Source organism: Acanthaster planci, linkage group LG11, assembly GCF_054643075.1.
Source record: "Acanthaster planci isolate LZ-2023a linkage group LG11, COTS_SCS, whole genome shotgun sequence".
Lineage (NCBI taxonomy): Eukaryota > Metazoa > Echinodermata > Asteroidea > Valvatida > Acanthasteridae > Acanthaster > Acanthaster planci.
The window spans coordinates 17,210,764-17,238,753 of NC_141787.1; the positions used below are offsets into that span (position 1 = coordinate 17,210,764).

Below are 27,990 nucleotides of genomic sequence, written 5' to 3' on the forward strand. Positions count from 1 at the left end.
ATGTGACAACGAAATGGAAGTGTGAAAGTTTAGTCATTTTGAAGTCTAAATTATGAAAATATAAAATGTTCCAAAAAGAGTAAGACACTGAAAGAAATTATTTGATGAATTCCTTGGTTGAGATGAGAGAAAAGGCAAAGGACTGGGTCATGGTAGAAGAGAAAATATTGATCTGGTTTCAGATTAATTCCAAAGACTGTCTTTGAGTACAAACTCTTCCATTTCTCTTGTCCACAGGGGTGAATCGGATAGTTGAGCTTCAAAGTATTTGGAGGCCTTGTAGCAGAACTGACTACAGAAACACTGTGGATAAAGTCAGAAAAACCATATTTTTTACAGGATATTTTCAAACAATGGCATGATAAGTGCTCATAAATGTCTATAAAAGACCAAAGTCATATACTGTACTTTGTTGGGTTCTACAGACTGACCTTTCAAGATTCAGTCTTGGGCTTGTCCCTATGGGCAAAATATGCATTAGAACATTGAACTGGCGATGTTCTTTCCATCTTTCAAATTCAAACATTCAAAGTGTTGACTTTTTTGTAACCACCCTGAACTCCAGACAATGTGAGTGATACAGATTTCCTATTTTACCTTTCTATCTGTGATGTCGTAGACTTTATTGGTCTTACAGCTGATGTGGTACTTCTGTTTTGGAACATTGTCCAGTGACCTTTGACACAGTGGATAGCCACACTGTTTGATAATGGATCTCTCAGTGACGATATCCTTGTAGTGTTGTGGGTATATAGAAAAAGCCTGTCAAAAAAATCCAGGTGATACAAAAACATTCAAAATGTGGCTCATCTTAAACACTGCTTGGCTCTAACAAATGAAATATTAACCAATAAACGTTTTAAACCTGATGGATACGATGCAAGTCTTTCAGCCACAAAGGTATCATGAAAATCCATCCAAAATTGAACATCTTTCATACCCACTATCTGCTGCCTTCTCCCCTTATAAACATCATTACCTTTTAACATGATCATGCCTGCTGGACTCCATAAACATTTTTTTTAATCTTTTCTTCTTTGGCTTGGCCTTGGGGCAAATACTTACACAACATAATAAGAAGTCTTCTGTAACTGGATTATCAAGAAGTCTCTCAACAATCTCATGTGCCTTCTTTTCTGATGCTAGCCGCATCCGAACTCGCTCCTCCAATATAGCTCTGGGGGTAGAACATTTCAGACAATTCATTCAAAAATATATGAAGAGGTAAAATGTCATTGAGGAATAACACTTGAATGGTCAAGAAGTTATTTTGGTTGATGGGCATGACATAACACAATGATTATTACAATCTGAGGTAAGATAGCATTGATGCTACACATTTCCAACATACATGCACACTTATCAGTAACAAAAAAACAAAACAAACAAAATAAAGCAAAAACCCATAGAAACATAACATGTAGGCCTACACTGAACATGTTGAATACCTACCAACGGGAAAGTTATGAAACACATTAGGCCAAAAGACAGCTGTTTTACATTTTCCAATCACTCACTGCAAATAACTGTTAGGCCTAGGCCCTACTCACGATTTGTACACATGCATGTACATCATGTCATTGGCATGATCTATAGTAGCTGTTCAGACAGGCAGAGTTCCAGGAAGTATCATAGGCTAGAAATGTTAGTTCAGATTACAGAAGATTACTAATAAAGTAAAATACCTTTCAGTTTCTGAGCTTTTCGGTTTCTCCGTTGCACCGACAGGAATATTCTTAACGTTAATGTTGGACATGATGAGCTGACGAGATCAAAAGGTGCGCAAAAACTGTGCAAAAAGGGATAAACCAGGAACTTGAACGGCACTGTACGCGAGGCATACGATGGCACACTTATTTCTAAAAAACAAAATCCATTAAAACTTTATTTCGAATCATCTGTATTCACACTAATGTGAGACGAGTCATCCGTGCTCGCGCTCGTCAACACTTTTTGTCTAATTGTAGGCGCTGCCATTTTGATTTTCTTGCTAGCAATTTTCTAAAGAGGGCGCTATTCACAATCAACGGTGCTGGCGAAATTAATTAGGAGCCGCCTCATGCATGATGTACGCGCGGCGCACAGCATTAATGCATGAAGTCTAATTCTTACCACAGATCTTCCGCGCATCATTCATGGATTCGGAGTTGATAAGTTCCCTCAGCCTGTGCACAAAAACATGTATAGAGCCTGACAGCTTCGTGGAGCAGCAAGGTTAATAAATTATGTCCTTGCCGAGTCAAAACTTTCAAAAAAGTTTTGTTTTGATATAAGAAAATTCTGTTACGACCAACGTACCTTTAACAACATACAACAAACATTTCTTGCTAAGTAAGGTTAAACTTGAGTTTAGGGTAGCTAAGTTATGAGATGTATATTTTGAATAAATTAAAACTAATAAGAAATATCATGAAGCAATCTGCATCATACCTTTAGTCATGTAGTTTCTGACGCTGGCAAAACGTGTGGCGTGACAAGTTCATTTTGATAGCACCATGTCGCCCGAATCGAACTGCAGCACCGCGACACCATTACACTTATTGAATAGTGCCCTCACCCGGCAGGTCATTGACAAAATGTATGTATTCAGTGAAAAGATGCTCAACCCATCCATCAAGATTTCATCCAATTCAGTTGTTGGCATATCGAACTGGATCATTGAACCCCCTAACAAAAAATGTATACATGTGAACTGTTCTCCCAGTAATGGATTTAAAAAAGAGCAAACTACTACAGACAACATAGTCCAAAAATAAAACCCTTAAAACTGTTTGAAACTATCGACTAACTTTTATTGAACCTCTTTCAAACCTCAACATTGGAAATTACAAATACACACTGAGGAAACTTCAAGAAAGTCACTCTTGGTGAAAAGCTATTCAGCATGTGTTATTTCTTCAAACAGCGTGATGTAAAATACAAAACAATCTGCCATGAAACTGTTTTCTGACTTTTTTTTTTCAAAATTCAAGGATTCAGAGTCAACTTTCAAATAGCATTTGCAAAATTTGTAACTTGGTAGCCAAAGGTTAATTTCATCTTGTGAAGCTAAAGAATTAGAATTGATTCTTTTTCAATTTTAATTAAGATGCAAAATAACTACTGAAATGTCATGAAGTAATTGTGAATGAGCCTTCCTGAGTTGTTTAGTATTCTTCACCCTCCTCTTCTGCCTCGCCTTCAACCGAGTCGACACCGACCTCCTCGTAATCTTTCTCCAAGGCAGCCAGATCCTCGCGAGCCTCAGAGAACTCGCCCTCCTCCATACCCTCTCCCACGTACCAGTGAACGAAGGCACGCTTGGCGTACATCAGATCGAACTTGTGATCCAGACGAGCCCAGGCCTCAGCGATGGCCGTGGTGTTGCTCAGCATGCAGACGGCACGCTGCACCTTGGCCAGATCGCCTCCAGGCACGACAGTGGGTGGCTGGTAGTTGATGCCCACCTTGAAGCCAGTTGGACACCAGTCGACGAACTGGATGGTGCGCTTGGTCTTGATGGTGGCAATAGCTGCGTTAACATCCTTAGGGACGACATCACCACGATACAGCATGCAACAGGCCATGTACTTGCCATGACGGGGGTCACACTTTACCATCTGGTTAGCTGGCTCAAAGCAAGCATTAGTGATTTCAGCAACGCTCAGCTGCTCATGGTAGGCTTTCTCAGCAGAGATGACAGGTGCGTAGGTGACCAGTGGGAAGTGGATTCTTGGGTAGGGGACCAAGTTGGTCTGGAACTCTGTCAGATCCACATTCAAGGCACCATCAAAGCGAAGAGATGCAGTGATTGAGGATACAATCTGACCAATAAGACGATTGAGGTTGGTGTAGGTTGGGCGCTCAATGTCCAGGTTGCGACGACAGATGTCGTAGATGGCCTCATTGTCGACCATAAAAGCACAATCAGAGTGCTCCAGTGTGGTATGGGTGGTGAGAATGGAGTTGTATGGCTCAACCACAGCAGTGGAGACCTGAGGGGCCGGGTAGATGGCAAACTCTAGCTTGGATTTCTTGCCATAATCCACAGACAATCGCTCCATCAAGAGAGAAGCAAAGCCAGAACCAGTGCCCCCACCAAAGCTGTGGAAGATGAGAAATCCTTGCAAACCAGTACACTGATCAGCCTGTTACAAGAAACACAAGGGAAATGGACCAAAGCTGTGAAACTTACTAATCTTCGAGTTACACAGTCCCTTTAATAGCTCTTTTCTGCCGGCACCATTTCTGGGGCTTTCATCAAATGACTGTACATTTGTTTGTTCATTTGATACAGACAATTTACACGGTTGTCAACAAACAAATAAAAGTGTATACAAACAAGTTCACCAAGTATTCAACTATACCTGCAATGAGATACTTTGTCCATGACTGAGCAAGTATACTATGGTGAAATCTCGGACAATTTGTTGATACAAGGTTTCACTTGTTTGGAAATGTGATATTTATGGGGAATTACTAGACAAAGTAAGGTCACCCTTGAAGTGTGAGTACACGAACTGAACAAAGCCATGAAGTTTCAAGTTTATGCTCAAGTCATCTACATTGTAATTTTGTGACCTTATTTGTACAAGGCAAACAATGAAAATGCACTCGATGTTCATACCAGTTTACGGATTCTGTCTAACACCAAGTCAACAATTTCTTTGCCAATGGTGTAGTGACCCCTAGCATAGTTGTTGGCAGCATCCTCCTTGCCTGTGATTAACTGCTCTGGATGAAACAGCTGTCGATAGGTGCCTGTGCGTACCTCATCTAAGCAAGACAATCAATTCAGACAATGAAATAAATCCTTTTAAAAACGTTTTTTTCAGAGGCCTGCAGTCTACTTTTATTCAGTGGGCCAAGGCCTAATCAGAGAATAAAATTTTCAGTCAGAACAACTTTGCTTCAAAGTAGGGTCCAGGGCCAGGTCCACACATTTGGCCTCGGCACATCCTAGTAGCGTAACTATTTTCCAAGACAATGAAAAATACTTGTTTGCATGCTTTTACAAAGTTTCAGTTTTGTGAATATTGACTTACCAACTACAGTTGGTTCCAAGTCGACAAATACAGCTCGGGGAACATGTTTGCCAGCACCGGTCTCACTGAAGAAGGTGTTAAAGGAATCATCACCACCTCCGATGGTCTTGTCACTGGGCATCTGACCATCTGGTTGGATACCGTGCTCCAGGCAGTACAATTCCCAGCAGGCATTGCCGATCTGTACACCAGCTTGGCCAACATGGATTGAGATGCACTCACGCTGTCAGACAATAACGAATGACATTGTTTTAGGCTGTGCAAGGGGCCAAGGCATAGTCCCTGCCTAGGCCCTAAAAAAATAACAAGGTTCTAGTCCCACTGTCAGACTGTAATTTAAAAGTGATTATTGTCTGAATCCCTATCTTGGAGATTGTAGACTTAACTACGATGAAGTAGGCCAGGCCCAGTTTCATAAGCACCACAACTTAACGTTAGCATGGTTAGCAGACATGCCACATGGCAGACGGACACAAGCTCCACACTGACCATAGGCACAGCCCAAAAGGCAGAGTTTTCGACGCCCATTTCAAATATTAGGCCTACATTCTACTCACCCACAGTTGCCTTGTGAATTATGTGACATTTCCTTACCATTTTGAAGAGTCAGGTAGGGTTTGAGAATACTTCGAAGGAAGAATCAAACACGAAAAGCGTCGTTACGATGTGAATTAATTGAAGGCTCACAGCAACGGAATAATTTGAACAATTCTGAACGCGACTTTATATATTGTGCGTAAACGCGCGCAACCCTTCCAAGTCTAAACAGACGATTTAATTGGTCAAAAACTTTGTCTGTGCTGTTTTGATTGGACGGGGGGTGGAATGTTTGTGTCAACTCTTGGACGCGTCCATTGTTTTTAAGGGTAATCCCCTTCAGAAACAACAGACTTTTTGCGGAAAGCGTCATCTGACCTACAGCGTAAGGAAATGGAGCAGCGCGTCATTTTCGAACTTGGAACGCTGCATCCAGGGAGAATGAACGTGGATTTTTCGGCGTTAAATCTGCTTGACCTGAAGAAGATACTCAGTTACCGAAAGCTCGGCAATCACATATTTCAGAGCACTGATTTGATATTATATTCTTTTCAAAATAATTATTAGTCTGTCTACCGTCGTCTAGCCCGCCGTATGCATTGATCTCCATCATTATAATGGAGATCAATGGCCGTATGCTCCAAGCGTCTATTAAATACACTAGACGCATATTTCTCCATAGTGTAATTCGGCAACCATAATAGATTCTTTACAGTTTGGTACTCGGTAATAGTTCCTTCAGTATGAGAAGAAATACTGAAAACAGTGAAATGCAATTCCGGCCCTAGTAAAAGCCATGTCACTGTCGCGGTGGCACACGGTGTTCAGCGCGCATTGTTACATGCCACTCCGACCACGATGCCGTGCTGCAAGGGTGCTGTGATTTGCCAAACGTACCCGCACGCCAAACTTTATAAGAATGCGCGCGTGATGCGGACACCGAAGTTACCGTGCTTCATAGAGCTATATGCTTCTCTCTTTGGTTTCATCATAATTATTAGTCTATATTCCAGAAATTCTTTTCATTTATTATTATTGTATATTATTGCCATTTTAAGTGACTCTGCACTAAATAGATTTAATGGGAACAAATACTCCTTAAGGAACATAATAATATTCACACTGTCGACAGTTGCCAATAAAAACATCGCAAATGGGTCCTCATTGGTGATGCGCTTTCCGGGCAATTCGTAAGGATTCCTTTCTGTTTTTTTATTTTGTGTGTGTGTTTTTAAATTTTTGCATTTATCTCGTATGTTTGTAATGTTTGTTTTATTTTATTGTTTTTCTTTCTCTTTTCCGGTTCTTTTTGCTGTCCTTTTGTGCACCAGCAAGTGACAGCAGTCGTTTCAATTTCCCTAGATATGATAGAAGTGTGACAAAGTAACGGCTATTGTATGTGTATAAGACGCTTAACTTCAAACAGTCGTTGTTATTGACCTCTCTCAACACGTTGACCTGAACTATTCCCGCGGCGCGGTCGCACAAAACCCTGTTTCTACATCATGTACATTGTAGTTCCTCGAAACCTAGCGTCACACACGACATACACTTACGCAGAAAAAAATTATTGGGCTTTAACGTCGTTAAAACTTTAAGTTCAATACAGTAGTGTTGAGTAGGTGGCATATCTGGAAAACGAGTTTAAGAAGCTGTCCTTTGATTTCTTTGGCTGTCGTCCATTTCGGTGAGTTTTTGGCATTTTGCATTTGTGAAAAAGCATGGATATGATTGATAGGCCTAGGTACCATACCTCCATCATGTCCATAGTAAGCCAAGGGAAGTAAGTGTCATGTGCTTTTTATTTCTGTAGAAAGCTGTCTTCTTATGTTCAGACACAACCCCAGCAAAATGCAGGAAATAGCTTGCTTATTGACATGCAGTAATGTAGGTCGTAGGGCCTAATTAATTTATCGGAAAAGCAAATTTTGTTGTTTTATTGGATAGGCGCCAGTTTCTAAGGAAAGAGTTCCATACATGGATCACTTGCTACCCTGTGCACATACCCTGTGAGACTGATCTAAAAAATTTAAAGAATTCTCCCAGTATATGACTTATGAGGATGTTATCACTTTCTGATGGCTGAAATACCATGAACATGCTGAAGGTTAAAAACAGTGATGTCCGTATATACGTGGAACTCGTCCGATTTTGAACTTCCTAATGAAATCATTTTCCAATTGCGTTAAATTTTTAGGGAGTATTGCTTGGTTTTCCTTCTGAATATAAACGTATCCACCAGTGACGATGGCAGAGAGACCAGAGGATCTAAACCTCCCACATTCTGTAATCACAAGAATTATGAAAGAAGCGGTAGGTATCAACCTATCAGTAGCACCTCACTGAGTGTTGCCGAAATGTTTCTCCAAGTTCTGGATTTAACAAGCTAGAAGCATAACTTTTGTTCAATAAAGGACTAGGTTTTCAATCACTGCATGCAGTAAGTAGCTTTCATAATTCATAATTTCTGTACTCATCTGATCAAGTGATCAACTGTTAGTTAAATGATTTGAACCGTGAAATAAATGAGGCATTACTTTGACATTAAAATTTTGCATTTATTCCCGACTGTTGACACAACTGAAGTTTATTTCTATTTTCAGGTTCCTGAAGGCATCAGTATTTCCAAGGAGGCTCGTAATGCCGTTTCCAAGGCAGCTAGTGTGTTTGTACTCTATGCTACTTCATGGTATCCTTTGTTCATTGAGAGTCAAGACCCTTGACCTTTTCCTGACTACCCTCATGTCACATTACACATCAAGAACTCTCTCTTTGACAAGCAGCATTTGTCTTGGTCACTGGTGCATTGTATGAACTTTACCCTCTCACACTTGATACCCAGACCTTCCTCTATCGACCGTGTATGATTTGTTATCGTATGCCATTGCTTTCTTTAATTTCTTACCCCTCACAAAGTGCTAACAACTATGCACTGAAAGGAAAGAGGAAAACACTGAATGCCGCAGATGTCTTCGCTGCCATGAAGGACATGGAGTTTGAAGAGTTTATTGAACCACTGGAGAACAGCCTTCAAGGTGAGCAATAGTGAGCCAATATTCTTAGAGGATTTTAGCAACAACACTTGAGGGTGCTGTTTTGTATACTTGTGTGAGATAAGTGGGGGAAAGTGGAACTTTAAGATCCTTTACATGCTTTAAAATTGACTTTCACGTTTCACATTGCTTCATGGTGTGTCTTAGTCAATAATGATACATTTATGTCACTGTAAATCCCAAATATCTTTTGTGCATACTTATTCCCACAGAGTTCCGTCAAGAACAGAAGGGCAAGAAAGAGGCATCTGAGAAAAGGAAGCAGAACAGGTCAGATGCAGAGAAAGCAGAAGGGGAAGACACAGAGCAGAACATCTCCAGTGAGATGGAGGATAGAGAAGATGAGGAAGATGAAGAAGAAGATGAGGGTGAAGATGAAGATATTGATGAGGACATTGATGAAGAGGATGGAGAAGACATTGATGAAGAGGATGGAGAAGACATTGATGAAGAGGATGGAGAAGACATTGATGAAGAGGATGGAGATGAAGTGGAAGAAATCGAGGATGATGAAGAAGAAACTGTCGGAGAAGTTGAGGACGATGATGTCCAAGAAGTAGAATGAGGGAGATTGAAAACTGATGAAGACCAAGTTAAAAACGCGGTGAATTTCTAAATGGCAAGAAAAGATTGCAGTTTCCTGTCGACTTGAAATTCAAAACAAGATGGACGTTTTCTGAACAGAGAACGTTATTTACCCATTCTTATGCCAGAGTAAACTTAACCCTCGAGGTTTGGTATAAATCACAAAGAATATTGTTGGATTTAGCATGATGAGGGATATACTCACATGTTGACATGTGACCACACACATTGAATTCTTGTAAAATTTTGTACTGTGCTTGAATACATGTGGAAGCTAGTTATAGGTATTCTCTTTAGAGTTTGGAACTAAAGGGAGAAGAACCGTTGTAAATATTAGCATTTTGCGCTGTTCCTTTGTTCCTTCGAATGAATTAAATTGTTGAGCAACAATTTTACACTGTTGAAGTTTTATCAGGAAAGCTTTTTAAATGTTTGCGACTATTAGTCTGGGCCCATTTGGCAACCCCCCTCACCCCGATGTTTATGAAGACAAAACATCGCAGAAACAATGTGAAAACGAAAGTGACTTAAGTTGATTCCAAGTACATGAACTTGCATTAATCAATCAGCTGTAACAACTTTTTTCAGGAAGTACCACCAACCGTTCACATTCACTTTTTCAACATTTAATAGCAGATTTTAAAATTAAACAAGTCTTTAAAGGTTGCAGCTAGACCTATAAACACCCAACAGTACCTACATAGACCACAATACAATTTGTATGCCCTCAAATTCTCTGCCAAGCCTATTAGAACATTTTATGGCTCATAGGTCGGATGGTTTGTGTAACAAAGATGAATGCTCCTCTTTGATAGCTCCATCCATGATGCTGCCAGCATGTGTTTCTGAAATACGTAGACAATGGGCTCTCATTTTGCTAAGGAGTGTAGTCCAATTATCAAAGTGGCAAAATGCTTCATAACTGTTTTAGAGGGATCATCTCATATCCGCCAAAGTATTGGTAAAACCACTAAAAATTGAATGGAAGGATTTAATTTTGATGGAATCGTCACGAGAAATATTCACAGCGCCGCCAACAGTTCAAATTATGCTAGACTACAGAACAGTCCCCCAACTGTACATTGTGTGATTTTCCTGTGAAATTCAGTCTGGATACAAGACAACACGCATGCATTGTGCATTAAAATTCGCTGCCAGCGTTTTCATGCAGCGAAGTTCATATTTTTTGTTCGTTCTTTCAACATGTTCGGTGCCGGATTTTACTAAAGACTGCCTTGAAATTTGTGGTCACAAGCGGACAGATCTGAGTTGAATCTTGACCTGTTAAGTTTCAGGCAGGTTTTGATTTTGTGTAAAGGTTCATCATTCAGTTAGTGGTTAGATCTGCACTGAGTCTGAGCATTGCTGAGCTGAGAGAGGTACATCATGTGCGGACTACAGTCATCATTTCAGTGACGCGTGACAAAATCAGGTGGGATTTCAGGCTATTCATGGTGAAGGACAGCAACAGGTGGAAAGGCTTGCGGTAGCACCATGTGAAGGAATACATCTCCCTATGAGTGTATGTGTGGTTCTGAAAAGAACCGGGAGTAGGCCTATACTCGTACAGACTGCGTGCTTAGTCCGTCGCTGTGCGACATTGAAAGGCATTGTGGGAAGGAAAAGGAGCAAAACATCGCCCCTTTTCCCTTCTCCCAATGCCTTTCTACCATCATGACCATTGTGCAAAATCACCCATGCAGTATTTGCGATAAGGCTTATGGAGGAAGTAGAGGCCGCCATGATCGTTACTATGATGAGTAGGGAGTCCGGCACTTTTCAGGTTTTTTGTTTGACCCCCACAAATTTAGTACCATTGGAAAGAAATTTCAAAAGAAATGGAATGGTATAAAATTTAGTTCAAATAGCTGTTAGTAAAGTGAAGTTATGATTTTTTTTTGTTATTAAAATTAGATGTAATTGGTCCGCCACTTTTTTGGGGTCAGGGGTGGACACAAGTTTTATTTTCCTCAATGTATTTGAACCACATGGAGTCTTGATCTTCTTCAGATCCACTTCCAGACATGCCAGAATTGGACAAGATCTGTAGTTACATGTGTACATGTAAGTCACAGAGGAAGTGTGAAGTAAACGATATCTTTTATTAAGGAAAACTTTATCATTAATATCAATAATACACATAGGAAACATGTACATGTATACAGTAACACTCAAAGGACAGTTGGGTAGGCTTGAAAATTTTTAGTGATTTGTGAAAGATCACTGAAGCATGGTTTTGATGTGATATTTTTGCCATCCATTAATAACTTTAAAAATAGGGACCAAGTCTGTCAGGTGTCATAAGTTACTTAAGTCTGTTGGTGTTTGACAGGGTTTTTGATGACATTTGATTGAAACAACGTGTGGTTTATGTGCTTGTTATTTGCATCTTGCTCCCCGTGTACCATACAATCAATCTGATGCACAAGCATACACCATGTGCACCGTTGCACGACAGCACCCCAATACACAAGGGCTGTTTGGCACCAGTTTGACATCAATTTTTTGACAACAAAAAAGTTCCTTTTCTTCCTGAATTTCCAAGCTTCCAAATAAACACTGTTTCCATATACATCTTGTATATTTCACCAACGTCTGATACATGTTTTGGGGGATTTTCAACAGAAAATGCACTTTTTTGTTACCTTTTTGTAGTCTTCACAAACCAAAATAAGGTTTGACGGTAATTTAGTGAAATGTCTTGAGTTATACTGTACATCATATGGAAGAGTATTTTAAGCTCTACAAGATGATGACATCTATCCAAACTGGGTTGAGTCTTGCAAGATATTAGGCTTAGATGAGACTATTTCAGCACACAGTTGTTGACGTAGTGAAAATGGCTCCAATCTTATATTATTTTCATCATACTTTACACCCAAAACTCGACGTAAACAGACATAATAAATGATACTAACACAAATTTCTGTTCTTTTGCAACACAACTGCTTTTTAGAATATAGAATTTGATGCACAAAAAGGGCAGAAATTGTTGATTGAAAACAAACACTTGTACACACTTTCAGATTTAAATTTAGAGTGCCGTTTTGCTGGACTCCCTACTATGACATGCACAATAAGTGTTTGAAAAGTGGCGCATGAATACAGAATTTTTTCCCAGCCAGATATAGCCTATGATTGATAGACTAGATGTAAGCATGGTAAGTTAACTTTTCTTGGACCACTGCGATCAGTTTCATCAACTTCCATGCATTGATAGATATCCCTAAGTTTCCCTTGCACTAGTTTATTTGGAAAGAGTTCCACATACCGTATGGAGGCCAGTAATTATTGCCTCCAGTGACCTATTAGCCATCAGAAAGCAAAAATGTCAAGAAAAGTTTAGGACGGAAATACATGTACCAAGTTGTTATTGAGAAAAATTTTCCAGACTAGTCTCGGTGAAAAAAATTGGCCTTGCATTAGAGTGCATACTGATGAACAACAATAGATGCTCACATTTAGGATGGTGGTTAACATTTGCCTGTCCTGATGCTAACCTATACTGACTTTTTTGTCCAATTCAACACAAAAGTGACATTCCAATTTCTCTTAAGTTTTACCTCTGTTGATGTACACCAGCCTGTGTCACAGGAGAATGTTTCGAATGTGAAAAGAAGTAAAATTTAAACCAGTCAAATTTTCACGTCAAAACTTTCGAGTGTAAGTGCCTAACTGGGAATCAGTCACATGTTTCACCATATTAGTGAACCAGATGTGACCGCATTTCAGCCAAGTAGGATAAAGCATCAGCAAGAGATGTGTCACATGTGCATGTATAATGAACAAAAAAGAATGTAGCGAGTATAGCTTTGCTTTGTAATAACACCTTATCTGTATGGTTCCGCTGGACTTGTAAAAACATGGCTTTGCTTTGTTCAGATTCAGCTTTATTTTTCACTGGGTTATAGACATGAGGTGTCCACATGGCATCCAATTTATATCAAGATAACAGTGATACCTGCATGTACAAAGTACCTCCCCTGTTTACGACTGGTGTATAGCTATCCCTAACTGCCAAGCATATTGTTTGGCTTGCAGTACTCTACTACAAAATACTAAGTAATAGCCTGAGCCTGAAGGACCCAGTGCTACAAATTACTACTTCTGGCTAGGTTACTTCCATTGTTACTTGTACAGAGAACGATAAAGCAGTGCATTCATAGTGCTACAGCACTGTATAATACATCGTCTATCTATTGTATTTTATGGCTTCAGAGAACAGTACGGTCAGTCATGTCCTCTTACAAGCGGCAGCGCTGATTACTACGTTTTACTACAGTGTACAAGTAGTAATTTGTAGTATTATGTAGGGTTAGGGATAGCTATTGTACATGTATGCACCCCTATGTGACCAAAGAACACACATGGTACATGCATCCACTTGAATGACTGATAATACCCCCTTCATTACTCTTGCAATATGTACCAGTATACATGTACATGTGACCATAGAACGAGATATTATCTTGCAGTGTAACTAAAGCATTCCAAAGTTCTAAGTTTACAGTCAGCCCAGTCAGTGTTTTGTTGATCATTCCCACATTGTTCACTGAAGTAAGAACATCGTTTCCTCTTTTGATCTTGGCTCTGCTTTTCTGCTATTCTGCTAGCAGAAAAGCAGATGGCCACTTTTCGTCCTCCATAGTCATGAACCTGTAGTTACGACCATTTGCATTCTGGGGGAGTGACAAGGTATAGAAACCAATACTTAAAGCATGCTTTCTGGGGACCTATGAGGCAGAGAAAACAGTATCTCAAAGGAAATACAGTTTTACAACTATCATCCAATTAATAGACACACAAGCTTGCTTGGGCCAAGGAAAACATGTGAATCTTTCATTATAAAAGATAGGGTGGAGTGTAATTATTGGTTTATACCTCTTCAATCCCCAAGACAGGACATGGTTATAACCCGAGGTTCACAACCCCCTTCACGGCCCTTGGAAGGCAGAAAAGCAGATGGCCACTTTTCGGCCGTCTATGTAAAATTGTTCCTCCGGTATCAAAAAAGTAGAATTCACAGTTGCTGTCAAAACGTTCGATCCTCATTTCTGCCTGTTCGAAAGGAGAAAATCAGATGGCCGCTTTTCGGCTGCCAGCCAACAAAGAAAAAGTAACATCTGCTTTTCTTGAATCAGAAAAGCAGAAAAATAGAAAAATGCATAACCAAACAATGTTCGTTCTGCTTTTTGAGGTGGCAGAAAAGTAGAAAAGTCGAAATTAACATAAAACAGAACATAAAATCTGCTTTTTTACCATTCTGATAGCAGATAAGCAGATAACCACTTTTCGTCCTCCATAGTGCCTAGATACAGTTAAATAAGGTTTATATATGACTTGGCACTCATTCAAGGAAAAAATTACATGTTCACATTCACCTTGCAGTTTTATAACATTGTGAATCATAAAATGACCACAGAACCCAAGCCAAATATGAGTATGACCTCATTGGTCTAATATCCTGCTCATAAAGTTTGTTAAACTAAAACTCTGAAGTGTCTGTGTTTGTCAATCAAGTGTACAGTTATGTAAAAGTTTGTTGACTCTGGGATCAAGGTCAGGTGGTACCTATGGAAGCAGTCAGTGGTACTTGTACTGTGGTAGCATTGTGCATCCATTTACATTGACCCACAGTGTGCACTTGTGAAAAAGTGGGCTTGACAACAAAGGTGTCATGGAAAGAAGTTGGTTGAACTCCCCAAATGTTTTCATTTCTGGATGAAAAACACTTGTGGATGAAATGATTGAAAAGGTACAGCTCCTTTATTGATTGATCTTTTGATGATTAAAATTAGTGACAAATTTGTTTTTTTTTTTTTTTCAATTTTTCCAGCTCAGTACCTATGGCTGATAAATGTTATGCACTTCATGTCGGATTGATTTGAAAATGCCATTTGTTCCTTTGCAGTGAACTAGCATATAACAGTTAACACCAAATATGTTCTAAATAGTCCAGTTGTGTTGAAGGAATAGATTCATGGGCAGTCCATTTTTTCATTTTTATTGGATTATACTATCCATATGCTAGATATGCTGGGGTTGTGTGTTCTTTCCCAAACGATATCACCCAGTGCAGTAATCATTTCATTTGTTCTTTCAGTTTGTGTGGTGTTGGGAGGTGGTCTTTGGGTGCTCAGCAAAAACGCTGGGACAATTGAAATTTGAAACAGGATTTTCCAGTCAGTATTTTGAATTGGTTGTGGTTTGTTAGTTGCTGTCACACTATGGGAGGGGCACGATTTGGAGTACATGTAATGATTTTTGCTTGCACTTTGTTTCTCAGGAAAGCTATTTTTAGATTTGACATTGAAGTGGTAATTGCTTGAAAGAAATCCTAGTTGTTTGTCTGGGGATCTTCAATAGGATCAATACATAATAGTTGATAAGGTTTGTTAGTCTTTAAATGCCAGTTCTTATTTTCCTTTTTGTCATGGATTGATATCGATGGTTAATGTTTAATCCTTGCTTGAAAGTTCTTTGGAATAAATTGTTTGGACTTCACCCAAGTTAGTGTCAGTTTTTTGGCCTAGATACATGTATGTCCTTTGACCACAGTTAGAGCACTGTATACATGTATAAGTTTGTTGTAGCTCAGGTGTAAATACCACGCCTTATATCACTTGTCCATCATCCACCCCTTGATCCATGCTTTGTCATGAATATTCATAGTGAGTGGTATCGTGCTAAGTCTGCAAATAACTTTTTCTTGGGGATGCTGCATTTTTGGCAGGTACATGTATGTTAATTTTCTAGGTTAAATAACAAAAAGAAGAATTTTAGCCCCCCTTGTTAAAAATAACTTGTACTGGTATTTACTGTTATGGAACTACACATTACTGTTTTTAGGGTACTAACTTTCTGAATTTTAGAATTCAGACACCCCCTAGAATTCAGACACCCCTTCTAAAAGCTTCAGGCAGATGCTCACAAGTTCTCCCTTTGAATTTCATAAATATTCATAACCTTACAGATCAGATGTGTTATTCAGTGATATGATTGGTCACTTCTTTCTGTGTTGAAGTCTCATTACATTTGTTGGAGTTTATGGGCAAGTGCTCATTGTGCAAGTGGCCTGAGGTATATGTGGTTTGGAAATCACTGAGGAAGTTTTTATTCAGTCAGCTTATAATGTAAGTACATGTATTGAAGTAAATGTTTGCTTGCTAAATGTTTTGTTTGGAGCCTCTGTGTGAAAAATACAACTTGTCCAAAATCATGAGGCACATAAAAAGTCTGTGCCTCCATCTTCATTTTGCATACCCTGTGCCTGTTTTCTCATTTTATTGCTTAATTTTGTTGATGTCTATACTTTAGTTTAATTGTACTTAAGATGTACATAGTGCCTTGATTTGGGAGCAGTATTTGGATACAGCTTTGAAAAAGCTTCCCAGAAAGTAAATCTGGACAAGCTATTGATTTATGGTAGTTACCGCAAGTGACTGTGACAGGTACATGTAGTTGTTTCTTTTATGGAAACTTTTGTTCAATTTCTTCTGCCGTGTCAGTAGTAAAATAATAGTGACGAGATGTTTGATTTACTGCTTTGTTGCAACCTGCAGAAACAAATACAACTGTAGAACTTGACAATTTCTTCGAATTTTGATGAGAGTACAGAATCAGTAAAAAGAAAAAGTTCCTGAAGTAAACACTGTCATTCAGAATGTGGCAAGCTAGTCTTACATGTATGACAAAGAAATTCCTGTTTATAGTTACAAGTTTCCTTTCGTATTTCATTTAGAATGATGGCCTTAAGACCAACACCTGTATGACTAACACCTGTTGTTCCTGTTCATTATACATGTAGTTGTTTCATTTTACCTTCGTTTGTGTTTTGTGAAGTGTTTTTTTTTAATTCCTTGTTTCCAATTACTGATGGGGTTTTCAATTCTGTTCTGGTGAATTGGACTGTATCATTCATTGGTATAGGCACTGTAATCCTCACTTATTTACAAACTACAATGTTTAATGATCACCTTCATCACGTATGCCATGTGTAAGTGGTTACACCAGGAAATGATGAAATAATTGTTGTACTGTATTCAGGGTACATGTAGGTGAACTTTACACACTTGTTAACACACACCCAAAGCACATGTACAGTTTTTCTTTAGTCCTTGCTATCAATGCAGTGATCCTCTTTGAATAGTGAACTTATTTCTATCTGTTTTAGATATTCAACCTCGACTAAACCATGTTTTCAGGTGTATGTAAAAAACTTTCTGTGCTTGCATATTACTTCAAGTGGTGAAATCCTTGGATATGTGCATGCACATGTATGGTACCTGTAGATCAGAACTTTTCAAATTAAGTAAATTTTGCAATTTGGTATTTTTTACTTTTTCAGGGGTTGAAATGCAGTTTACAGAGTTTTCAGAAGTAAGATTTTGAAGGCAAACCTGATGTTTGATCAGAATTAGTTACATGTACAAGTCATTTTCTGCGCAGTTGCTTGATTCAGAAGATGTGGAGAGAAGCTACTGTCTATTTACGGAAGATGATGGAGGCATCAAATCAAGAGAACTGTCCAGCTAATTGCTCTGGCCATGGAGATTGTCATGATGGAGTTTGCATTTGTGAGGTACAGTGATGTATAAATTAGGGTGAAATATCTGAGGGACTACCCAGGGTGTGTACAGTTCTCAAGGGGGCATTGAAAGGGAATTTGGCTTGTATACGTACAACATAGGCCGTTTATGCCCCATTTGCGAGTTAAATTTGAATACAATCTGGTACATGCACATTGAGCTATCTGATTACACATAAACATAACAATTTGAATTTCCCAGACAAAAGACATTCTTGCTACTTGTGTACATGTACCTTCTGATTTGGGCAAACTTTTGCATAGAGACCACCATCTCTGGAATGGACTGGTTTCTTAGTGCCCTTCTTATCCATTGATAACAGTGTACAGTATTGTGCAAGAGGTCTCTTAAGCAAAAGCTTGCCCAAAATCATGAGGTACAGCAACAGTGTTTTTAGTCTGGAGAATTCCAATTGTTATGTTCACATGAATTGAAAGAACTTGGTCTACCAGATTTTATTCAAATTTAATACGCAAAAAGCTTATTGTAAAGGTTGGTTTACACATTGCTGAATGACTGCCATGAATACCTTGATCTACATGTATTCTGACTAAAAAATCTTGATGGCATTGGGAGAAATTAGCCCTGATTTGATTTGCGGGAATAACTTCGTAATGAAACAAGAATAATCCGGAACTACTTGTACAAGTAAGCATGAATTGCAAGTTGAATCAGGCTGAATGGTTGCGATAGTGCAGAATAATACCAAATTGTATTGATTTGTCAAGAGAAATGTACAAGTAAGGGCCACAATCATCTAAATGACCCAGAAACATGCATTTCAAATTTGTAAGTTATTTTTATAGTCTTCTTACAGTTTTTGTCATTTTTGAATGATTTGGTATGATTCTGGACATTTAAACTCCAAGAGTTCAGGGTAGGATGTTTACACATTTGAATGTTTAAAGGAAAAAATTTCCAAATCCGTTTACAGATTTTCCCAAACGTTGAAACGGAACCTCCCCTATAAGAGGTTTGACTTTTGGTTGACGCTATGTGGGGTTTATTTTGAATGTAAATGATTCCTGTACAATGTAATCGGATTTTTAGAACACTTTCCTGCTTGGTCATATCAAAGGAATACCAGGAATTCATCACCGGAACGTTTTGTATACAATTTGTTGTGTTTTCAATGACACCGTGTTAAGGGTGGGATGTTTAATGGTATAGGAGAGTTTTCTAAATGTCTTTCAAATTAAACGCAAATTTCCACCCTTGCTGAGAATTCCTCTACAAAACATGTAAGAATGATGTAAGAATATCCAGAATTAGGTACAGATATGATAAGAAAAAGACGCGAATTGTACATGTCATTTGTTCCTAAATCACCCCAACAATTTTGAACATGTCAGGAAACTTCCCTTTCTCAGCAATCTCTCACCAAGCTACTGGTACCAGATATTCTGAGGCAGCATGTATAACCATTCCCCAGTTATTGCAGAATTACTATTCATGGCGATTGGGCTTAAAAACTGAGACTGAACCCGTCGTAAAGTACATGTACATGTAGTAGAGTCTTTCTATACTGCAAGTTGACAAGGATCCATGACTATAAGCTCACTGATCAGGGGTAACAGTATCATTTCACTACCAGGTCACTACTCATAATGTTGAATCTTATAGTTGATATGTAACTTGGAATCATTTTCTTTGTTATATTTTCCTTCAGCTGGAGTTCCAAGGAATTGAATGTGAAGATATCAACAATGCTTACTTTGTTGCTTTTGGAATAATCTTCTATCTCCTCTCTACTTGTTGCACCATTCAACTGGTAAAAGAACTAACTTCTTCTATTTTATTTAATTCTTAAATGCTTTAAAGAAGTACATGTATTTTGGGGAAAACAAGAACCTCGCTAAAAATATAGTGTAATCCCAAATGAAATATTCCTTTTCTCCCAAAGAAATTCTCAGGAAGCATCGATACATGTATGTGGTATTAAAGACTTTATAAAGTAGTCTACTTGTACTTTTAATTTCATTTGAAATTCATGTTGCATTGCAGAGATATTCTCAATTAGGCCAAACAAAAAAATAGCTGTGTTTCCGGTTACCCAACCCAACCTAGAAAAGTACATTTGTAACAGGGTGCAGACAATGTTTATTTTGCAGGATCCAGTAGGTTAATGCAAAATGAAAGGGGTGACCATGAACCCTGTTCATTTTAGTATGGTCATTCTGTAGGATTTCAATAATTGATTGCTGCAGTAAATCGCAATGGATATAACCAAAAAGCAGTTGTTTTAGATAATTGAGATTTTCTATGTAGGCTGTCAGCAGATTTAAAGAGTCTTCACAGTCCATTGCATTTTTAATTTTAAGAACTTCCTTATATCAGAAATGATGAAGTTTAAATTGATTCATGTGAACTACTTGAATTAATTTATTGATGAAAAAATGTAAATATATTACTCTGAAATGCATTATATAATATAGTTTTTTAGAATTTAGAATTTCTAAAATTATAAACAAAGAAATAAATGAGAGCACTCACATTTTTTTTTTCTGTTTTTAGTTAATTTTCAAGTGTTGAATTTAGAACCCTTGATCTGCATTTTGTAGTAGTTTGAGCAATTTTATACGGACTAAAATGTCAGAGTAGTGTAAAAAAAATTTTTGTGCTGGGCTATTGAGGCTTCCTGCTGCTGTTTTATAAAGTGAAAACAAACTTGCATGTAGATACCATAATTGCATAAGTAAGTATGGTTACTCCCATATCAGTAAGCACGTGTGATCCACCATACCAAAGCCAAGCTGAAGTACGTAACTTGATCATTATCCCTGAAGCATAATTTCTGCTGTTCATGTTTTAGAAGTTCAATAACTGTCATTGTCTGTAATTACAAAAGCATTCTGCAGACAGAATTTAGACTTGAAATTACTTTGAAGGAATAAAACCGTAGATGAGAAGAAACATACAATATCATAATTACCTACTTTAACCTGGCTTTGGATTGATTGGTCACTTGTGTTTTTTTAAACATAGTATTGTTGACAACGTGAGCTATACTGCTATGACAGGAAGCTGCTTCTTGATATTATTAACTTCTGTAGGATGCTAGTGAGTGTATTTCAAACCATTGAATCATTTTCTTTCCAGATTTTGTGCATTCAGTCCGACTTTTCTCGCCTCAAGAATCCGTCCTTTCAGAAGGCTCTTAAAGTCACCACTCAGAAGCTGTTGTATTTTCTTGTTATCATCGCCGCTTTAAGTCGAGCTCTTTACTTTTCATTACAGGTAGGAAGGCAAGTTTATGCAACACAAAGTTTCAAATTTTTCTCCAATATTTTTGTAATTGAGCTGTTGCTTGAATACTGTTGGCACTTTATTATATCTGTGAATTCAACCAAGTTTGTTTGCTAAGCCCAACCCACTCATTCTACAACTAAAGCTGAGTGGATATCATCCATTCAAGGCTACCTGCATCAATTTTACAACTTGTAAATAAAATTGATTGTAAATCAGCCTCTTGCAGTGTGATGATCTGCCAAAATTGACACTTGTGTTAAAAAAATTGTACTTTGAATTTAGGAATGAGACCATGGCGATGTCAGTTTTGTGTCAGGTTTTGTTCTGAAAACAATTTTTGTTCTTAAACTCATTGTTTTCATAAGCTCTTTGTGGGTCATTCCATAAGGTTGGGGCAAATTTGTGACGATGTCACTTGTTACATGTACATCCGCAACTTTTACCACCTGTCATGACCTGTAGAGTAGGTCATTTACTCTGTAAAACTAACACACACCTCTGTATTCAGCCTTGCAAGATGTATAACAAGGTAAGTTTGGAATCCACATGGAGGGAAATAGCTGCTCATTTTTACGGAACCCGTGTAACAACTGACACTGTCACAAATTGTGCCCCAACCTCATGAAATAACCCGTATACTAAGCTGTCCAAGTGCTTATCACAAGCTTTACTGACTACAGTGTATGTAGTAAATGTTGATGAGTAGTATTCCAGTATGTACGTGTAGCCTTGACAACTGACGTGAGTTACATTTCTTCAATCGAATATTGCATAGGTTATATTTCTGTGTCAATTTACATGTACTTTGATAGAGTGACTTGAAAACTTGGGCCAATTTAAATATGAAGATTTGACTCTAGTGAAATTATTTCTTTTCTCAAAAGAAGCTTTTATCTTGTTCATAGTTTTACATTTTGAGTGAGACTTTTGCATTTTGTGAGGCTTTGCTGTCTCAACCTATGACATGAAAAATTAATTGCACAATCTTGTTTTGATTGCAGCGCTATCTACCAGAGACATGGGCCAGTAACATGCTGAGTATGTACTATCCGTTGCTGCTATCTTGTTTCTCATTGGTTGTCTGCTTCTGGGCAGAGGTAAGTCTTGACTGCTGCTAAACCTCTGGAGGGCGCTATTTATTGAACTGAAAAGGAAGATGCAGCTGTCAAATCTGTAGTTTTAACATTATTTAGTTAATTTCCGTAAGGCAGACAAGGTTAGTTGGACTTGTCATATTGATTGTTTGATTGCACATACAGATATTAATTTAAAGATGACTCAAAATATTGACATCTAAAACTCTGTAGAAAATGTTGGAAGTTTACTTACATGATAGATGGTTTTGTTCTTTCATTCAAATTTGCAAGAAGACATCCTTTTACTGTTAAGTATTTTCACACTTAAAAAAATATGTAAAAACCATCATGAATACAGTATTACCTTTTAAAAGTAGTTTATTTGACATGAAACTTTGTTATAAAGTTCATTTACCAATTAGACCACTGCTAAGGGTTCACAAACTGACATGAAATTAAGCAGTGGTTATAGCGTAATATTTGTCTGTTTCTCTGCTTCTAGGCATTTCATTTGTCTGACAAGCAACACAGCAATCCAGGATTCTTACGAGACAGTTTTTGCTACTTCATTCTCTTCAATGTTCTCCTGTACATCCTACTAGTAGCTCAGTTCATCACCATGGAGACTTTGTCCTTTGATCATCAGTTGCTTAGCAACATTTTCAATGGATGCTTTGCGGGACTCATGACAATTGAGGTCATTTTCTTCCTTGTTTATGGAGTTGAGGTCTTCTTCAAGGTGAGCAAAACTGTCAAGACTTCATCTTCTCAGATTTTTTTGGAGTAGTGTTTGAATTTTCAAAGACCCATCTAATATTCACATTTAATGACTAGCATCGTCATCCTTCATGTGTATGCTCCATTTGATAAAAACATTAACTTCTTTCATTTTTCAATTTTGTTTTTTGATTTTAGATTAAAGGAGCCTTTACAGTAAATTACCATTCTACAAATCAACTGCCTGCTGCAGACATTGGTCAACTAAATGTCAATAGCATGGGTCAGTCACCTGACCAATCACATGACCTCTCTGTCATTGGAGCTAACATAAAGTCAGTGGATGTTAGCATTATGCACCAGTCTCGCATTGGGCTGTTATTCCAAGGATTACTACAGATATTGATGGTCTTGTTCTTGATGTTGAGCGTGACTGAGCCACAGTGGCGAGAGAGGTAATTACCCCGAATCTAGCCATGATGGTACCTGAACACCTGAGGCACCCCCCAAAAAACTAGTTTGAATTACACATTTTAAATTGACCAGAATTTTTAAAAATTTGTTATATACCTTTGAAAATTTTCAACATTAATTTTATTTTATTAATTGTTACAATTTCGAGTTTAACTTCTAAAGGTTTGTTGTTTCTTTGATGTTAAGATTAATAGTAACTTTGTTTGATTACAGCCTCCCTGTTCTGAAGAGGAATGTCCATGAATGTCTTGTTTCGTATCTTGAGGTTGGTTTGGCTCTGTGGTTTCCTTGTGTCCTTATGGAAGAGTAGAAGTCCAGAGTCGCTGTGGATGCTGAAACCCAACCAAGACTATTCAGACAGACAAGAGATGAAGAAAAGTCACAGGTAGCATATAACTCTAAGAATCTGCTTTAAGTACCACTGCAAGGAACCCCCCATCCAATCAATCATCTTTTAATACCACACCAAATTCTGCAATGTTAGATAAAAATACGAATCTACTGATTGAGGAAAATGATATTGTCATAGTTTGTGTTTGCATTTATTCCAGGGCAGTAAGAAAGAAGATGATTGGTTACTTTGCCGTAAACGAGCTCCTACATATGATTCTACAACTGATAGCTCCAGAGTAGAGAAAGGTAAGTCTTTAATAGGATAACAAGAAGGTAACAGGTTGGAGTCATCTTTGTAATCATCACTCTTACAAGCATCCTGTGAAGCTCTAGTTAGTGTAAACCAAAGACAACATTGATTTCAAGCAAATCATAAATGAAAATCCACCAAGAGTTTGGGGGGAAGATCCAAATCTGTCTTTATTTCTTCCATCCCCCATCCTCCAAAATTTGGAAGGTTAGATCTAGCTTCTATTGCTGTACTTTTGAGCAGTGTACCTTTGGGTTTCTACTCCCTGCTAGTTTCAAGGTGGCCATCAGTACAGACACCAAAAAAGTTAGGGGGAATTCGGAATGTTGTTTGTCTTTCACAGAGTTGGAGTGCTGGATATGCTACGATCTGCAGCGGACCGATGCTGGACCAATGATCCAACCCTGTGAATGTAAAGGAGATGTGGCATGTGTGCATCATGAATGCTTGAAAAGATGGTTGATAGAGGTAGGAATTAAGGGGGAAAATCTCTAATTTGTCTTTAAAGATCACTGTAAGTTTAAAATTTCTATAAATGAGGGTGAAACAATTTTTGTTTTGGTTAAAAGTTTGAATCATATAATTTTCACGTCTATAGTATCAACTTGTGTGGCTTTAATAGGATTAGGGCTGTTAATGGGACTGCTCTCTCTAAGACAGTTAAAAAAACTTGATTACTTGGTGTTTGTTTCTTCACATTCCACTAATAGGTTGTACTCTCCTAACGTCGTGTATCTCTCTATCTCTCTTTAGTCAGCAGATAATCCCGAGGCCCTTCATTGCAAAGTTTGTCAAGCAGAGGTAAGGAGGGAAACCCCTTGCAGTTGGTATTCGGTAATTGTTCCTTTAACATTGCAAGGAACCATTGGAAAAAATTTGAAGTGTCATCCCTCTGTTTGATGAAATGGATATATGAAGGAATAGGTTTAAAAAATAGGGATTTTGTTCTTACTAAATATGGTTAGGTTATCCGTCATTTTTTAAAAGGAAGAAAAAGCCAGTACCATTAGACAACAAATTAGGCATCAGAACAGTTACAGATCAAATAAATCTTACTTTGATTGCAATGCAAACTTGAAGGTTTGTAGTTTAAGGAAGTTCTTCAGCTGCATGTTGTCATTGCAACTGACCCAATCTTTCCCTCTTATCAATATTTCCATTGTATCTTCTTGTGAATATTCCTACTGTAGTTCCAGTGACGCAGACATGTACTCAACGGGGATATTGCACAGTGTCTAGTAAAAGCAGGAGGTTCTAAGCATTAAGTACCGTAAGGTGTTGTAGCTTGCACTGTATATTCCCACTAATTTCCCTCATCATTACTTTCTTTTCGTTTTGAATATTCTCACTGTAGTACCAATTGAAGACAGGATCAGCTTGCATCTGGAAAGGTTTCCAGCTGAAGCAAGGCCTCTTCACAGCTCTAGCTGTAGGAATCATGGCAGGTGGACCTGTAGCCGTCTACTATATCATGGAGAAATATCCTTCAGATGTTGTCAGTGTAGTTTCCATTGGAGCATGTATCCTCCTGGAAATTGTGTGTCTGAAGTAAGTTCAAGACATTGCAATACTTTTTCGTCTTCCTTGGATGGTCTTGGTTAAGCTGTTAATTCACTAACTCTAGGTCTTAAGGTGAATATGATGGTCATTTTTCTGGCATTCGTTGATGACTGGTATTTTTCTGGCATTCGTTGATGACTGGTATCATTTAAGATGTAGAAAACTACTGTGGTAAATGACATGCGAACCATAAAATGTTCAGAACAAATTTCTTCATAAGAAGGTTTGCCCAATTGAAAAGTTTACTTTTTGCCGCTTTTATCGCTTTTAAATTAGTTTCCCCAAAAATGAAGTGAGTTTGGCTGAGAAGTGGCATTTGCGTTTCTAGTACATTTCTTTTTATGTATTGAAAAAACTTTTAGACTTAACAAAACTGATTGATTTTAATTTTTTCAAACAGATATCTTGGAATTAGTCTATGCACTGCTTACAACAGAGCAAGTATTGCGTCTTTACGCATCATCGGCAAGATGGTGAACAAACAGGAAACCATAGCAACAACTACAACATCACCACCAGAATCAGACGTTACAGCAACTGCATCAAGGACAGAACCGAGTATTGCCATAGTTTCTGTTTCTATTATGAGCCCCGAATTATCGTCCAATGTTGTACAGGTGCATCGTGAGTGATAAATCATTCAAACAAACCAGTCACAATAATTCAATTATTTATTTTTTAATTATGCTTATTTTTATTAGATTTATCTGTCAGCATTGAATTTTACGTACAGATGTAAACTTGGATGTGTGTATATTACTTGAAGATTCAGTCTCAAAAAAGACAGAATTGCACTGCCAAATCATTGTTTATAGTTTGTAATTTTGCCAAATTTGCATTCATTATTAGAACTTTTGTTGGTATGTTATTTGTTTTTATTTTCATTGTGAGACATGGAAAATACTTCAAAGTTTTTGTTTGTACAGATGATACGAAAGATATACATGTACTTTCATTTTATTTTCAAGTTTGTGGTTTTTGTAAGCTCCTTTTCTCATCACTGCTGAGGAAATTCATAAATGCTTGTATGTCATTGTAGTAAATGCAATTCCAATGCAATTGCTGGCAAAACTGAATAGGTTTTCAAATACTTGTGCATTCTCTCGCAATTTTTCAGGAGGTATTGCATTTGTCCCCATTGTTGGAGTCATTGAATTGCTTTTGTTTCTCCCTATCGAAACATATAAATAAGGTTCCTTAGGGCAACTTGCAACCTTCAGACGTAGGCTGCTTGATAATAAAAATGTGGCAGTAGGTTGGAGGTTGTGCCTTTGAGTCCTACAGGAGTAAATATGGTTCTAAGGAGTCTTGGTGATTATTCTTTGTATGTTTCAGTTTGATGGGTAATGCTACAGAAATGCACTGGGGTCTCAGCACACTTGTATAACTGTAAAAAACATGCTAATGTAAACTATATAAGCCAGAAATATTCTGCAGTGCATTCATGTCTGCTGCAAGTCTATCTCCCTTTCACCTGTATTTCTACAATTATGGAAAATGAAAATTGAATTTTGCTGTCAGCACAACTGTTTATATTGAAATGGCTACTAGTTTCTTGATAAGAAATATTAATCATGATGTATCATTTATTGGCGAGGTTTTTATGGCATTCTAGTACATAGAGTTGAGAGCAGATTGGCTACATGTCGATAGTAAGTCAATTTGTAGTTGTAATTACGGTTAAATCTTTTATGTTTTAAGTCTTAGAGTACTCATTGGACAGAAGTTGGAACATTCCATTGTAACACTTCCTTCAAGAAATTCATATTGTATTATGAAATGAAAGGATGAAATGTGCTTGATTTGATTTTTTTCAGTGCCAAAGCTGATGAAATTTTTAAGATTATTGCAATATTTTTAATTTAGTTTACCTTGGTGTTGAGCCAGATTGGTCACCCAGTTGTAGATAGTGATAGATATATCAAATATCGGTGTTTATCTGATAACCAAATTTCAGTTTGGTTCTTAGACTTGTAGAGTTTCAGTACCTTTTGTTTGCTTTGTTTGGTCATATTTTACTGCATTTATTAGTTCAAGAACTATTTCTTTTAACAATATGGATTATGTTTATCAGTTGTTCATATAAGCTTATTATCAAGACACTTTCATGGCATCTGTTAAGTGCATTGGAGATTCCTTCACAGAGGCATAATGAGAGATACAAATTTGTCAGCCTTGTTTAAGGAGAGGAACATTCATTTTTGTAAATGTTTGCTTCTTTTACACTTGTTTTTGCAAGGTTAAAATTGTTGGCCTTTGAATTCAAGGAAATTGTTATGCTCAGTAATACATGTATATGATTTCAAGTGAAGAATAAAATTGATACACTGTATAGGATACATTTATAATCTTGAAGTACAGAATTTATTTTCCTCAAAAGTTATGTCAATGAAAACTGCTATCTGTTGGAGAGAGGAGCTTCAAAGGAATGACAGGACCCCTTTGAACAAAAATGTTATGTGTGTCCAAAATTTCAGTGGTTGG

At 37.7% G+C, this 27,990-nt stretch overlaps 3 protein-coding genes and 1 pseudogene across 7 annotated transcripts in view; 2 read left to right on the forward strand and 2 right to left on the reverse strand.

The window, feature by feature from the left end:
* rpap2 (RNA polymerase II associated protein 2) overlaps positions 1 to 2,677 on the reverse strand; it is a 37,669-nt gene extending 34,992 nt beyond the window's left edge. Inside the window, exons 1-6 of one of the 4 annotated variants that reach the window (XM_022229681.2) lie at positions 2,431 to 2,677; positions 2,113 to 2,165; positions 1,686 to 1,789; positions 1,066 to 1,177; positions 598 to 762; positions 215 to 303 (exon numbers count right to left, since the gene is read on the reverse strand). In XM_022229681.2, the coding sequence (XP_022085373.2) occupies positions 215 to 303; positions 598 to 762; positions 1,066 to 1,177; positions 1,686 to 1,756 (437 nt within the window). In that variant the 5' untranslated portion in view covers positions 1,757 to 1,789; positions 2,113 to 2,165; positions 2,431 to 2,677. Of the gene's footprint in view, positions 1 to 214; positions 304 to 597; positions 763 to 1,065; positions 1,178 to 1,685; positions 2,063 to 2,112; positions 2,166 to 2,430 lie in introns of those variants that run through there. The other 3 variants (XM_087143567.1, XM_087143566.1, XM_022229682.2) reach the window with 3 other exon arrangements.
* A 93-nt stretch (positions 2,678 to 2,770) lies between these two features.
* On the reverse strand, positions 2,771 to 5,754 carry LOC147797523 (tubulin alpha chain, testis-specific). Its single transcript, XM_087143568.1, has 4 exons — positions 5,619 to 5,754; positions 5,025 to 5,247; positions 4,607 to 4,755; positions 2,771 to 4,127 (listed from the first exon to the last, which is right to left on the reverse strand). Exons 1-4 carry the CDS (start codon positions 5,619 to 5,621, stop codon positions 3,147 to 3,149), a joined length of 1,356 nt encoding a protein of 451 aa, XP_086999694.1. The 5' UTR covers positions 5,622 to 5,754; the 3' UTR covers positions 2,771 to 3,146.
* A 1,275-nt stretch (positions 5,755 to 7,029) lies between these two features.
* LOC147797524 (DNA polymerase epsilon subunit 3-like) lies at positions 7,030 to 9,563 on the forward strand. Its single transcript, XM_087143360.1, has 5 exons — positions 7,030 to 7,248; positions 7,759 to 7,874; positions 8,165 to 8,250; positions 8,478 to 8,596; positions 8,827 to 9,563. The coding sequence occupies exons 2-5, from the start codon at positions 7,809 to 7,811 to the stop codon at positions 9,177 to 9,179; spliced, it is 624 nt and encodes a 207-aa protein (XP_086999486.1). The 5' UTR covers positions 7,030 to 7,248; positions 7,759 to 7,808; the 3' UTR covers positions 9,180 to 9,563.
* A 746-nt stretch (positions 9,564 to 10,309) lies between these two features.
* Positions 10,310 to 27,854, forward strand: LOC147797525 (uncharacterized; annotated as a pseudogene). The gene is made up of 13 exons (XR_015427192.1): positions 10,310 to 10,721; positions 17,648 to 17,780; positions 19,457 to 19,558; positions 20,887 to 21,024; positions 22,038 to 22,133; positions 22,615 to 22,851; positions 23,028 to 23,284; positions 23,517 to 23,688; positions 23,855 to 23,942; positions 24,290 to 24,414; positions 24,700 to 24,747; positions 25,301 to 25,494; positions 25,907 to 27,854. The product of XR_015427192.1 is annotated as an uncharacterized LOC147797525 (transcript).
* The last annotated feature ends 136 nt before the right edge of the window (positions 27,855 to 27,990 follow it).